Genomic DNA, 14,789 nt, shown 5'->3' with positions numbered 1-14,789 from the left:
TATGGCCTCCATCCACTCTCCTCCACCCCAATAGATTTTACCGGATGGGTTATTGACCATCAACTCGAGCATTGTTGAATGTTTGATAATGCAAATGGCAAACTCTCTCTCGTATGCATTCCCTTGGAAGCCTTGAATCTTAACTATTTAGTCGAAGCAATGGACCTACAACAACCAGATACGAGCCCAAGTGCATCCCTGCAAATCGCTAAGGTCAAGCTTTCAAGGTACACAAAAACAGACGACAAATGTGCCGTTCGAGTTTTGTCGACGAAAACATTTTTTAGATGCACAGTTTTTAGCTGTTTGAATCTGTCGAAAACAGAAAGAGGCCTTAGAACATTGGACTGAGGAGAGTGAAATGTCTTTGTGAGACTTCCTAGCATCCGAAAAAAGTGGATAACTGTAATTTACCACCAATTATCCCTTTTTTTAAGAATGTAAAAAAATGCTTGTGTTGATATTTGAAGTCTGAAAGTAACCAGTTGGGAAAATATAGCGGCCATATGTTCTTGATAAATTGAAGATCAAGCACTTCAACTCCCTTGGTAATTGCAAAACGAATCCATTCATTAAATGTCAGTAGATTTTTCATTCAAGGAAAAAGCCACTTTGAAAGACTCTATCTTTTTGTCACGGCATAGTACGTAACGTTACATATGTGATCAAATATTCTAATGAATATGATATTAAGTTTCAGTCATGCATTTCTAAAATCGAAACTCTCTCTTTCTATAAATAATAATAAACTAAAAAAAAAAGTAGGAGCGATCATTCTAGTAATCGTTAATCTCCATTAGTAGTTACTAATCCAATTCTGATCGAATATGAGTTGGAAAGTTGGATTCAATAATCTGAATAGAATCCAAATTCCTTGATCTTCTCATAAATGGATTTTGATTTGGATCAAGGCCGAATCGGGATCTAAATGTGCTAGGAAAGGAAAGAAAAAGAAAACCGGGCCGGACCGGAAGTGAACCGGAACCCGTTTTGGGAGCTACTCCTATTTCCTACGTTTTCTCCAGGTTCTTCTCCTGTATTGTTCTACTCAGTCTCACAGACCATCAACGAACCTCTGCGTCGTTGTTTCTGCGGAAATTCTCATCACTGAGAGCCCAGATTCCATCCATGGCGACCCCGAAACCCCAGCGGTCCCGGGAGGAGCTGGAGGACATAGTCCTCCGCAAAATCTTTCTTGTATCGCTGACCGGTTCATCGGACTCCGATTCCCGAATTGTTTACTTGGAGATGACTGCGGCAGAGATTCTCAGCGAGGGGAAAGAGTTGAGGCTCACTCGCGACCTCATGGAATCGGTTCTAATCGATCGGCTCTCCGGCAGCTTCCCCGGTGCTGAACCCCCGTTCCAGTACCTGATCGGGTGCTACAAACGGGCCTACGACGAGGGTAAGAAAATTGCTTCCATGAAAGATAAGAACTTGAAGTCGGAATTGGATTCTGTGGTTAGGCAAGCAAAGAAGCTTTCGGTTTCGTATTGTAGGATTCATTTGGGAAATCCCGAATCGTTCCCCAACCCGAATTTCGATTCGAATAAGTCGAATGCGTCGCCTTTATTGCCATTGATTTTCTCAGAGGGCGGTGGTTCGGTTGATGGGTTCGGAGGAAGTGGGAGTAGTGGGGGAATTCAGTGCCCACCTGGGTTTTTGGAGGAGTTCTTCACTGACTCCGATTTGGATAGCTTGGACCCAATATTGAAGGGGTTGTATGAGGAGCTTAGGGAAATTGTGCTTAAGGTTTCGGCCCTCGGAAACTTCCAGCAGCCATTGAGGGCTCTGTATTTGTTGGTTAAGTTTCCGGTTGGTGCAAGGTCACTTGTGAATCACCCGTGGTGGATTCCGAAAGGGGTGTACTTGAATGGGCGTGTCATTGAGAGGACTAGCATTTTGGGTCCTTTTTTTCATGTCAGTGCTCTGCCTGATCATCCTATTTTCAAGAGCCAGCCTGATGTTGGGTGAGTGAATTATTTTGTGTTTGTTGTTTGCCAATGATGCTTCTACTTCTCGTGTTGCTGTTATTTGCATTTGGTGTTGACATGTTCTTGTTGTTACGTTATTTCCTTTGGTTTGTGGTACTAATATGTTGATATAGAAAAGTATAGAATAAATTTTTGAATGCGGTGTTGTTTTCGGTTTCTAGACTCTAGAAGATTGAAGCTACACTTAACAGAAATGCGTATCTGTTTGGCTTGGTTAAACTTACCTTTCTCCTTTTGGAGAGAGAAACAAAAAAGTACAGGAGTCAATTTGCTTGGTTATCATATCCCCTTCTCAAACTTTGGAAACTCATAATTCTTGAGTCGACTAAAAGAAACTGAACCATGCATGAAACTGGTAGATAAATGTGCACATTGTTTTCTCGTTGCATTCTGTGCTCTCCTTCTTTTTGGGTTAGCAGTCCACTTTCTTTTTCTCTTTAATGTTTAGAAGGAAAAAGGGGCTTCTTATTAATGCATTGTTTCTCTCTTGAACGACAACACCAGGCAACAGTGCTTTTCTGACGCTTCAACTCGTAGACCTGCTGATCTGCTATCTTCATTTGCCACAATTAAGACGGTCATGAGTAACTTATACGATGGCCTTACTGAAGTTCTTCTCTTACTACTGAAAAATGCTACCACTCGTGAGAATGTTCTTGAGTATCTTGCAGAGGTGATCAACAAAAACTCATCAAGGGCCCATATTCAGGTATTGTCTCTGATCAGATACCAACAGTGATGTTATTTTGTGACAAGATTGTAATCTTGGCCAGCAAAACTGTTGGACAAACAATTATTGAGTTTAATCTTAATTGAAACCTTTTTTCTATTGATAACTGGTATCAACTTTTTAGTAAGGAATCTTTGGATTCTTATGTTATGAACATCCAGTGATTTGGTACTATGGTCATAGGTGGATCCTCTTTCATGTGCAAGTTCAGGCATGTTTGTCAATCTCAGTGCTGTCATGCTTCGGCTTTGTGAGCCGTTTTTGGATGCAAATTTAACAAAAAGGGACAAAATTGATCCAAAATATGTATTTTACAGTAACCGTTTGGAGTTAAGGTGAGGATTTTTTTATCAGTAGACATAAGTTTTCCTTCTTGAGTTCTGCATGCTAACCACTGTTTCTCGACCTACATTAGAGGTTTGACTGCGTTACATGCATCATCTGAAGAAGTAACTGAATGGATTAATAAAGCTAATATGGGGAGTACTGATGGTGAAAATCGCCTTTTACAATCTCAAGAAGCCACCAGTTCCGGTAATAGTGTCAATGTGAAGCCAAGCAGTGAAAAAGCTAAATATTCATTTATTTGTGAATGCTTCTTCATGACTGCAAGGGTGCTCAATCTGGGGTTGCTGAAAGCATTTTCTGACTTTAAACATTTAGTACAGGTAACCGGGGTATCCTTTATTGGAAGACATCAAATACCACATGCATGTTATTTTTATGATTTAAGATTTTCATATACTTCATGAACTGTATAAATTGTTATCTGTAATTGAAGTGTGGAACATTTATATATGGAAAATACTCAATCCAGGACATTTCAAGGTCTGAAGATACTCTTTCCACACTTAAAGCCATGCAAGGCCAGACATCTTCTCCACAATTGGAGATGGATATAGCTCGCCTTGAGAAGGAAATAGAGTCGTATTCGCAGGAAAAGCTTTGTTACGAAGCTCAGATATTAAGGGTATGTCCGAACTGTGTGTGTGCACGCGCTTGTGTGGTTATTTGCACTTAGTTGGGTCATGTATATTTTTGAATAGCTCTTATGAGGTTGGTATCATAACCTATTAGACTTGAGCTTGTATCTATTTTCGTATGGTTGTCGAGGGTTGAACTAAGTTGCTAGTCATATTGAAGCTGAATGATTTGTTAGGTGGCCATTCTAGTCTCTGGCATTTGCATCAACTTTGTAGGAAGTCTGTCTATGCCTATTCTATGGTTAGATATTTTTAACCATTCTTTCTTCAATGGGGTTCTTGTTTGGAGCCACTACTGGTCCTTATATTTGTTTTTTCTTTTCCTTCAGGATCCGACACTTATACAGAGTGCTCTTACTTTCTACCGTTTGATGGTGGTGTGGCTAGTTCGCTTGGTTGGTGGATTTAAAATGCCTCTGCCATCAACTTGCCCTACGGAGTTTGCTTCTATGCCAGAGCATTTTGTGGAAGATGCCATGGAGTTGCTCATATTTGCTTCCCGGATTCCAAAAGCCTTGGATGGGGTTTTGTTGGTAGAATTTTTATTAAATGACTTTTATCATAAATTATTCTCTTCATACTTCCTGTAGTCTTATCTTCATGTGTTATTAATTTTATATTTTTGCTTTGCAGGATGATTTTATGAACTTCATTATAATGTTTATGGCAAGTCCAGAATATATTAGGAACCCTTATCTAAGGGCAAAGATGGTTGAAGTCCTGAACTGCTGGATGCCCCGTAGAAGGTGGTTTAACTTCGCCATTTTATATTACATCCTTTGATTTGATGATCAAAATTGGGAATTTATAAGATTTTGCATTGCATCTGCAGTGGATCATCTGCTACAGCGACCCTATTTGAAGGGCACCAACTATCTCTTGAGTATCTTGTGAGGAATCTCTTGAAGCTATATGTCGACATCGAGTTCACTGGCTCTCACACACAGGTGGGTGCTCTTATGAACATGTGTGTGTGATATCGAAGGACATTCATCTAACTATATTTTGCATTCTCAATTTTATTTTATTTTTTAAATTGGCGTGTTTGTTTTCCAATTGTGCAGTTCTATGACAAGTTTAATATTCGTCACAACATTGCTGAACTTCTTGAATATCTGTGGCATGTCCCTAGTCATCGAAATGCTTGGAAACAGGTACAGTACTTTAATGGAAATACGGTTGAACTTTCTGTGGTGATTCTAAGTTCTGTAAATTCTGCACTCTGGTTTCTTTACGGCATGTGCCCTTGACTACAATAACATTTATATTGCTCCAGATTGCTAAGGAAGAGGAGAAGGGTGTTTACTTGAATTTCTTAAACTTTTTGATCAATGATAGCATCTATCTTCTGGATGAAAGTCTTAACAAAATTCTTGAACACAAAGAACTGGAAGCTGAGATGTCAAACACTGCAGAATGGGAGCGCAGACCTGCTCAAGAAAGGGAGGAGAGAACCCGCCTATTCCATTCTCAAGAGAATGTCTGTTTCATCTTCCCCCCACTCAAACAAAACCCGTTAATAGTGTTTGTTTGGAAGTTATTACCTAACCAAATGAATGCTTGGTACTTGCAGATTATCCGAATAGATATGAAATTAGCAAATGAAGACGTTAGTATGCTGGCATTTACTACAGAACAGATTACAGCTCCTTTTCTACTTCCTGAGATGGTATAAACATCTCTTTCAATCTCTCACACATGCACACATTTGAGCAGATGCATGCTTATCGCTCTGAAGTGATAGTTTGGTTGCTAAATCCAAAAGTTTCCACGTGGTTTATCTTCTTAGTATATTCTGAACAACTTTGTTATTTGATTTTCTGTCCAGGTTGAAAGGGTGGCCAGCATGCTCAATTACTTTTTGTTGCAATTAGTAGGCCCTCAAAGAAAATCGCTTAGTTTGAAAGACCCTGAGAAATATGAATTTCGTCCAAAGCAATTGCTTAAGCAGGTTGGCATGCTAATGTGATTTTTGCTTGGTGGATGACATGCAGTTGAAATTATCTGTTTATATATAGCTACTTTTGTATGACTGAATCAAAATCTGCCTGTTAGTAAAGAAGGTTCAGTTGAACACGGCTCATGGTGCCACAGCTTAGCTGGCCCTGACCCACTCATTAGCATTTCTAGCCTATTTTCATGCACATTTATGAGTGTCTGATTTGTTGTTGGCGGAGATGTTTGCATTTATTTGATTGAAGAACGCCCGGACTGACTTCCTTTTCTTTTTGTTTAAAGATTGTATACATATATGTTCATTTGGCAAAGGGTGATTCAGAAAATATATTTCCAGCTGCCATCTCAAAGGATGGTCGGTCGTACAATGATCAGGTAATTCAGATGAGTCAAAGCGTTACTTTTAACTTCTATCTTTATGTTTGACTTGGACACTACCTGACACAATTCTACGTTGCTTCAGTTGTTTAGTGCTGCGGCGGATGTCCTAAGGAAAATTGGTGAAGATGGGAGGATCATACAAGAGTTTATCGAGTTAGGTGCAAAAGCAAAGGTTGCTGCTTCGGAGGCCATGGACACTGAAGCTACTCTTGGGGATATACCAGATGAATTCCTCGATCCAATTCAGGTACATTTTTGTGTAGTGGCTAAGTAGATATGTTGGGACCGTCTTATGTTACATGTATTTTCTTTCTTGCAGTACACTTTAATGAAGGATCCAGTTATCTTACCTTCTTCAAGAATCACGGTAGACCGGCCTGTCATTCAAAGGCATCTTCTTAGTGATAGCGTGCGTCATCAATCCTTATGTGATAATATATAGGGTAATCTTTATGAAACGCATCACCTATCTTGCTAATTTATCTATTGCATGCGATTTGCAGTCTGATCCGTTCAACCGATCACATCTTACTGCGGACATGCTGATACCAGACAATGAATTAAAGGCAAGGATACAGGAGTTCATTAGGTCCCAAGAATCGAAGAAACACGCGGAAGACTTGAGCACGCAGAGCACCAAGGTGACGATACAAACTACAACTAGTGAAATGCTAATTGATTAGGACGTTGTTCATAGGACGATTAAGATTTATAGCGTTGGGAAAGTGGCAGCGGGGAAATTCTCCAGAAAGGTTATTGTAACTATAATCTTTTAGCATATGATTACTATATGTTCTAGCAGACAAACTATTACTCATCATGAAAGGGTGAGGGTTGTAAAGTGTAATTTCATTTTCGTTAATTAATAGACTTGTAAAATCGGTTGGAAATAATTCAGTTGTCCAAAATATGTGATTGCTGTGCCGCTAGGGCCGGCCGCTGGTGGGAAGCAGAGAAGGCCTTCCCGTAGGTCATATAACTCAAAAGCAGCTGCCGACCAAAAGGCTTAGATTAAGTATGATGAAGACCATGATATTGATTTGTGATGTGAAGCAAATTTTTGAGTTTTATAGAGTAAAATGACAATGTTTCAGTTTCATGGGACAAAATGGAATCAGATCGAGTTCTAAAAAGGAAAGTGGAGCAATTTTTGAGTTTCAGGGAGTAAAGTAGCAACTTTTGAATTATAAGAACAAAGTAAAATTAAAATCGAATTTCAAGGAGTGTAACTAAAATAAGCTAACAATTACAAGTTAAAATCCCCAAATATAAACGATTATTGGCTATCAAATTATAGGGAAAATTTTGGTTATGACATTCTTCTGATTCTCCTTCTCGACTTTCAATTTGGTAAATTAATAGGTTTTAAAAGTCTGAAAGTTCGATGAGTAATGCTAGGTAGACTAAATTTGAATGTCGTTTAGTTTACAAAATTTAATCTATGAAAGTTCGATGAGCATTACCCAAGTTCAATATATACCAATTTTTTTGCCAAAAGAAAAAATATATACCAAATTAAACGTTCAAAGAGAAAAATCCAAATCGACTCCTAAGTTTGAGAGACATTGCAAATTTTCCCCAGATCATAGTTACAAGAATCAAGCATGCATGCACAGCGCAATGCAAGCTGTTCTCAGTCAAGAGTTCAAGGCCCCGTTTGTTACACTTTCTTAAAAGGGACTGTCTTAGCTGAGACTAGCCATATTTGGTGCTGGCTGGACTAAGAATAAATGTGACTAAGAGACTAAGTTTCACTCGAGCCTCGCTAAACGCGGTACTAGTACTAAAGGAAGTAAAGACCACTGTCCTCGGTTTTGTGCGAAGTCTTCCGAAATTTTTTCTAAAAACATTATTTATACCAATTCGTCCGAGAAACATAGAGCTTCCTGCTCCAAAAAACATCACAAGATTAATCATGAAGAAGCATACAATTTTTCAGCTGACCAGAATATATATGAAATGAGACTTCAAACTTCATAGGGTTTCAAGACCTTTTGCAAATAGAGAAGCAAAAGCATCCATATGATGTTTTTTCAAAACCAACCCGACGTCAACAGCTCCGCTGCCGTTCTTACCATCTGCAAAAGTCATTGTTCCGACTGTATGCATCCGAACCACTTCGGTGCTCCTTGGCCTTCCCCATCCAAAATCAGTATCATACATGTCAAACCGATGCGATCCAGCGGTTGTAAATGTTCTCTGATGACCAGCACCACTACTAGTCTGTATCTGTTCATCAGAAGGGTACAAACTGGAAACGAGATTCTCCGCGCCATTCATCAGACTCCCGTCATCCAAACCCTTAATGGCTTCACTAATCGCATTTACCGCTACAACCAACCCGTCTTCTCCCAGAAGTCCTTTTCTTTCTGCAAGTGCTAGACGGGCCATTACGCAGTTTCCAAAATAGTTTGCAGGCAAAGGAGGGGTTAAGCGCGACCGGCAGTCCACGTTGATTATCATAGGTATTATTTTGTCCCCTTTTACTTCATCTTGCTCTTCTTGCTCTGCTTTTAGTAAGCAAATCCATGAGTAGGCGCACGTTAGAGAAAATGTTGACAAATGAACAGATCGATCATGTCCTTCCTGTTGTTTCCTGGCCATGACCCATTTCCGTAAAGCTTGTATCTTTGCGCTTGTGAATTCGAAGTTGCCTCGAGTTGAATTTGATATCAATCGAGATTTATAGCGGGCTGCAACCATCAAGCTTCGATTATTTTGTTGTCGGTCCATGTTCAGAAACTGGTTCAAGTAAATCTCTTCCAGTTGGAGAAAGATGGGGTCTTTCATACCCCTTCTGTCGTAAAATGGTTTGAGCTGATCGGGCAAAACAACGTCATCGGATTGATGAACATGTCTGCATATGTGGGTCCATGATTTCAGAAACATGAAGAGAGTCTTGCCGTCAACAACTGCATGGTGCATGGATATTCCAATGGAAAAGCCGCCGCTGTTGGGAAAGACGGTGATTTGGAACTCCATCACGGCGGCTTTTTCGTGAGATTTCGCCAGTTGGGGTACAAGAGGGTGGTATTCTTTGGCGTCAATGTTAAAGTCATTGCTTGAGAGATGGTGGAAATCGGCATCAGATTCGGCTACTGTGAGGGAAACGGTGTCGCCTTTGACATAATTTAGGGTGGGTTTGGGGGCGTTTTCGGGCCAAGTGATGTATCCGGCTAGAGGTAGAAAATGTTGGAGGGTGAGAGAAAGAGAGGTTTTGAGTTTTGGAATAATTATTGAATGAAAGAAGAGTAGGGTATCTGCAGGGGAAGAGAAAGGCAATATGTCATAGAAGAAAAGGCGATGGAAGGGAGGATACCTTAGCCATAGGAGGTCAATGAAGGTTAGGGGAAGAGACAAGTAATCTTGTGCCGGCAGTGCTTGATTGACTTGGAATATTGCTTCTGACACACCGGCATCTCCATCGTAAGTAAGTTTCTCTCCTTGAGTTGGGATGGCCGCCGCCGACGAGCCAGGTTGTGGAGCTACCCTGCAAACTTGAATGACTTTCATTGCCATTGGATTATCGGATTGGAGTTTGGAAATGAAATGAACAACTTTTTAATGAAGTGTTTAATTATATAATATAGTTTAACACTACCTAATGACATGATCAAAACTATTTAATTCTTTGGTTCATCCAAAATTGACGCCAGAGCAAAGTCGTCGATGGCTGCTGGCTTCATGCGTTCCAAGACAATTTATAATGTATGAATACAGCTAGTAAATGCAAAACTAAGGAAGCACGGACCGATGCTCAAATCAATAATTCATTTTTTAAGAAAGCGAAATTAAATATGCAGATTAAATTTTGTAAAAAAAAAAAAAATTAAGGAGACTTTTAAAATGTGATTCTCTGTCACCTCACACTTTTGGTAACATAATTTATAATATTGACACATAAATTATATAAAAAACATAAATGACAAAGAATCCATAAAAAGTTTTAATTTTGAGAAAATCTTCTTAAAGCATCTTAATAGAAATGTTAAATTTAAATTGTCAAATTTTGAAGGTAGATACTAAATTTCTTCAATTTTTTTTTAATCATATATTGTAAGTTCTATTGTTATAAAAATTGTAAAAAATTGTGCAAATTGCGTACATGATGTGATTGCTTGACTTTGAGAGGCATTTATTAAAAAATTCAAGGATTAGGAATCTCTTTTTTTTTTTTTTTTTTTTTTTTTTCATCTGAGAGATTTTTCAGTATGATTGGCACACGAGGTGATACACCATTTATCTCTATACAAATGATGGCATATGTATGTTAAAAAGTTAGTAACTTAAAAAATAAAATTTTCCACTACTTACATAAAAATACGTAATGTACCATCTGTGTTCCCGTCACAATAAAAAATTTCTCCTATCTCCTCCTCTCACATTCTCTATTTTATCTTTCTCTTTTTATAAAAAAAAATTAATATAAGATGTTGACGTGACTTAACCGTGACCGTTCAAATAGAAGGGGAGGGAAGGGGAGGGAGGGAAAAAAAGGGAAGAGAATCATACTCTATAGTTCAAATGGTAGGGATTTGACGATTTGATCTATGTTGCCAAAACAAACGTCTTGGATGGTACGCGTAAATTTGTTCTTTTATCTTATTTAGCACTTTTGGTATCTTTTTTGAAGATAATCTTAGCATTTTTCGATTAATATATCTCTTACATATCTCGATCCTTGAGCATTTTGAATGATATCAAAAGATTTAGGGTCAAACAATTTTTAATCATGATCAAACATTTAATTCATTAGTTCATCCAAAATTTACGTAAAGAGAAATGCTAAACAAACGCTCAAAATAAGACTCTATGAACTCTTTGTCATCTCACGGTCTAACATTAACTTACGTGCCAACATTATAACATATTGTGCAACATCACAATTTAACGTTAATTCTCGTCTTAACATTATAACATATCGTGTTATTGATATGACAGAAAGTCTATAGAAGACACTCCTTAGCATTTCTCTTACGTAAAAGAAAAAGTAGTTGATGGTTGCCGGCTTCATTGGCTCCAAGATAATATATATGAAATGAATACAACTAGTGAATACAAAACTAAAGGAAGCAACGACCGATGCTCAACTCAATTGATCAAATACCCGACCTTAAAAATAACCGGAGAAGAAGAACTAGGTAAATTAATTTCATTGATTCAAGCTGTCCTATCTATCGCTAGAAAGTAAAGAATTATCAAGAGAACAGAAAACGAAAAGACTATTCTTGGCACGAATAACGCTTGTTTACCAAGGTAAGCTCTCATGCCGCCTTCTCTAGACCGAATAACGCTTGTTTGTCAAGGTAAGCTTTCAACCGGACATGGCCACTTTGTCCTCTTGGTTGGCTTCAGCGGATTCTTGTTATCTTCTGCTCCGTTTGTTGATTGCTTTCTTATGAGAATTTTGGAGGTCACGTTTGTTTAACATCATCCATGCTATCAGAAGTCAGAAAAGGGTCTTTCAAGTCTTTGATGGGAGCAGAGATGCCTTCTGCTTTACATACTCACGTGCAATGCTAATTGAACTCTTGCTATGCCACAAGAGAATTCAGCGAGTAGAATTTGGCTCTCTTCAGATGTCAGATCCCCATGGCTACCCTGTATATTTGAGGGCAACAGTTATTAACATCTAATGCTTGAAATTTAATTAAGCACGCAACTGATACAAACTTTGACATGAATGTTGCTGTAGTCTTGACCCATAGTAGAAGGAATCCAACAACTTCAGGACCAACACAGGATTGTAGAAAAACGAGGGAAGAAAAGAGGGTTTAGAACTGATTCAGGCTTCACATTATGCAATGCAAAATGGAAGTTCAATTGCACACCAAAACAGTATCAATAGCCGGCAATAAATGTAGGGTTTATGATTGTCCTGTAATTTATTGTCAATGCCTTTTCCATTATAAAAATCCAATCAATGAAGATGATTAAACAGTCGTGAATGTAAATCTCTAAATAAAAAAGAAAACGATAAAATGCATAAAAAAGAAAACGATAAAATGAGCGGATGCATTATTCAGTACAGAAAGAATAGCAGTATAGTCGTTACCAGGCGAGATGTTCTATCACAAACTGCATGGTGCATGAGAAGGCCTGCAGCAACTGAAACATTGAAAGAGTCAACCATGCCTATCATTGAAATACTGCAATGCAAATCTGACAAAGCCAGGGCCTCATCACTTATTCCCGTAAATTAGACATTGCATTCAAATTAATATCGAAGAAGAACATATCTAAGATGTAATTTTCTTGATGTTATTAACTTTTTCTTGGTTCAATTTCTAAATTCTTCATCAGGAGCAAGTATATCAGAAAATTTGATATTGGTCACAGAGACACACAAGTGTATCAGCTTAAAACTGAACAAAGAACCAGCTTGGATGATATCGAAAAATGTAATGATCACTAAATAGGGAAAACGTATAATACCTATTTTAATTTCCGACTACAATCGCAGTTGGGCAACACCAATTCATGTCGTATATAGACACATTAAAAAGCAAAATGGAAGAATAACTCAGATACATGCTTGAGATTAAACCTGTGGAACATCTTTTTAACGCAAACATATAACTCAGTTAGCTAGATAATTAAATGCGCATTTGTCATGGCTGCATCCAAGCGTCCGCCACAACCACCACCAAGATCACCCACTTGATGCCCTCCACCATGAACACCCACCCGAAACTCCAGTCTTCATCGCCCAATTGAAATATAAATTTGGTACAATCGTCTTATTCTTCTCTATTCATGCCCAACTGGAATATGATTTTGAAGGAGATGGTATAATTTAAAATTAATAGTTGAGTTATAATTTTAAATAATGTAAATGCAAAATCCTTCTTTTTTCTTTCAGTTTCTCGGAGAAGGAAGAGAGGAAGTAGAGACTAATGGACCCCAAATCCCAATATGTTTTATTTTTTATTCTTTAAAGAGTGGGTAGGGAATAGGTATCAAATTATAATTGGTCGAACTCGAGATCAACTAATGAATTGGGAACGTGGAATAACTTCTCCATCTAAAGTCTCTATAGTTACAAAACCAAGGTTAAATCCTTGGATTTTGTGGGGAAGGTTTGATGAAACATATGAGCCATTGAGCAATGGCGAACAACCTATTAATTTTCCAAATGAAGACTATTAAATAGGACCATCGCTATCAAAGTGATCAGATCTCACAAGTGTTTCTTTTTTCTGATAGATCTAAGGATTCATTGTTAATCTACTATTCTGGCATCTTTACTTCTTTTCCACCACCATGTCAAACACCGCAGCTCCTCCTCCTCCTCCTCACGCAGCCCTATTGCCTAGTGCCGGAATGGGGCACTTGACCCCCTTCCTCCGCGTGGCAGCCATGCTCTCCTCTCGAAACTGCACCGTCACCTTGGTCACAGCCCGCCCTTCTGTCTCCGCCGCTGAGTCTGATCACATTTCATTCTTCCTATCCCAACATCCACAAGTCAACCACATTGAGTTCCAAGTCATTTCCTCCACCAATCCCACCACCGACGATCCTTTCTTCCTCCAATTCGAAGCCACCAACCGCTCCGTCCACCTTCTCTGCCCTTCGCTTGCCGCCTCATCCCTGCCCGTCTCAGCTATATTTTCCGACTTTGCAGTGGCTTCTAGTATTGCCCCAGTCGCCGCTGACCTCGGCGTCCCCAACTACAGCATCTTTACCACCTCATGTAGATTTTCGTGCCTCATGGCTACCTCCCAACCCTTCTATCAAACCCTTCCTGTTTTGCAAGCGATCTCAAAGAAGTCAACGTCCCCGGAATCACTCCATTGCCTATAGGAAGCATTCCTCCTCCATTTAAAAGCCCTAATCATCTCTTCACATCACTAATCGCCACAAATTCTCGAGCTTCGTCCAAATCCAGAGGGATCCTAATGAACACTTTCGAAGATTTCGAACCGGAAACTCTAGCAGCTATAAACAGTGGGAGAGTTTTAGAAAATCTCCCACCGATTCTGCCGATCGGACCGTTAGATACTTTCGAGGCCAAGAAAGAGCGGGAAGAAGACGGAAACTATCTCTCATAATTTACGTGAGTTTCGGAAGCAGAACAGCCATGTCGAATGAGCAGATTAAAGAGCTCTCAGATGGGTTGGAGAGGAGTGGATATAGGTTTCTGTGGGTGCTCAAAACAAGTAAGGTCGACAAAGACGACAAGGAAGATCTGAAAGACCTGCTTGGGGAGCCCTTTTTGGACAGGACAAAAGGCAGGGGAGTAGTAGTGAAGGGGTGGGTGAGCCAGCAGGACATTCTCGAGCACGTGGCTGTTGGCGGGTTTGTGAATCACTGCGGGTGGAATTCAGTTATGGAGGCGGCAAGAAAAGGGGTGCCGGTGCTGGCCTGGCCGCAGCATGGGGATCAGAGCGTGAATGCGGAGGTGGAGAAGGCGTGGTTGGAAATATGGGAGAGGAGTTGGGGTTGTGGGGTTGGAGGGGTGGTGGGTGGGGAAGAGATAGGGAGGAAGATTGTGGAGCTGATGGAGGATAAGAAGCTGAGGGGTTTGGCTAGGAAGGTGGGGGAAGATGCTAAGAAGGCTACTGCCATTGGTGGGAAATCTGAGAAGGTGCTCAATCAAGTTTTGGAATATTTGACGCAGAAGAACTAATGTATCCTTGAAATTTATGTGCTTAAGTTGAAGTTTCATGTAACTTTTCAATCTCGAATTGGATATACATATGTTGTAGTCCGGCTATGGAACAGGCTGTCATGTGTAATCGTCCT

At 39.5% G+C, this 14,789-nt stretch overlaps 2 protein-coding genes and 1 pseudogene across 2 annotated transcripts; 2 read left to right on the top strand and 1 right to left on the bottom strand.

Annotated features, from left to right (window-relative positions):
- The first annotated feature begins 763 nt into the window (after nt 1-763).
- On the top strand, nt 764-6,937 carry LOC137708383 (putative ubiquitin conjugation factor E4). The gene is made up of 16 exons (XM_068447441.2): nt 764-1,970; nt 2,499-2,703; nt 2,908-3,059; nt 3,140-3,392; nt 3,542-3,694; nt 4,037-4,240; nt 4,341-4,453; nt 4,540-4,654; nt 4,772-4,861; nt 4,984-5,187; nt 5,281-5,376; nt 5,536-5,658; nt 5,946-6,038; nt 6,127-6,291; nt 6,364-6,453; nt 6,548-6,937. The coding sequence occupies exons 1-16, from the start codon at nt 1,129-1,131 to the stop codon at nt 6,725-6,727; spliced, it is 3,078 nt and encodes a 1,025-aa protein (XP_068303542.2). The 5' UTR covers nt 764-1,128; the 3' UTR covers nt 6,728-6,937.
- Nucleotides 6,938-7,868: 931 nt separating this feature from the next.
- Nucleotides 7,869-12,622, bottom strand: LOC148689277 (phenolic glucoside malonyltransferase 2-like). Its single transcript, XM_088688920.1, has 2 exons — nt 12,480-12,622; nt 7,869-12,152 (listed from the first exon to the last, which is right to left on the bottom strand). The coding sequence occupies exon 2, from the start codon at nt 9,561-9,563 to the stop codon at nt 8,019-8,021; it is 1,545 nt and encodes a 514-aa protein (XP_088545046.1). The 5' UTR covers nt 9,564-12,152; nt 12,480-12,622; the 3' UTR covers nt 7,869-8,018.
- Nucleotides 12,623-13,129: 507 nt separating this feature from the next.
- LOC137709246 (UDP-glycosyltransferase 708C1 pseudogene) lies at nt 13,130-14,789 on the top strand (annotated as a pseudogene).

Source organism: Pyrus communis, chromosome 17, assembly GCF_041283825.1.
Source record: "Pyrus communis isolate YQ-2024b chromosome 17, ASM4128382v1, whole genome shotgun sequence".
Lineage (NCBI taxonomy): Eukaryota > Viridiplantae > Streptophyta > Magnoliopsida > Rosales > Rosaceae > Pyrus > Pyrus communis.
The sequence above is the reverse complement of the archived record's forward strand: the minus strand, read 5'-3'. Positions and strand labels throughout refer to the sequence as shown.

What these genes read in the sequence shown, in the direction of transcription:
- LOC137708383 (XM_068447441.2), top strand. Translation starts at nt 1,129, where the DNA reads ATGGCGACCCCGAAACCCCAGCGGTCCCGGGAGGAGCTGGAGGACATA. An exon ending in CATCAAGGGCCCATATTCAG is followed by an intron (nt 2,704 to 2,907) that starts GTATTGTCTCTG and finishes CTATGGTCATAG; the next exon opens with GTGGATCCTCTTTCATGTGC. An exon ending in TCACTGGCTCTCACACACAG is followed by an intron (nt 4,655 to 4,771) that starts GTGGGTGCTCTT and finishes CCAATTGTGCAG; the next exon opens with TTCTATGACAAGTTTAATAT.
- LOC148689277 (XM_088688920.1), bottom strand. Translation starts at nt 9,563, where the DNA reads ATGGCAATGAAAGTCATTCAAGTTTGCAGGGTAGCTCCACAACCTGGC.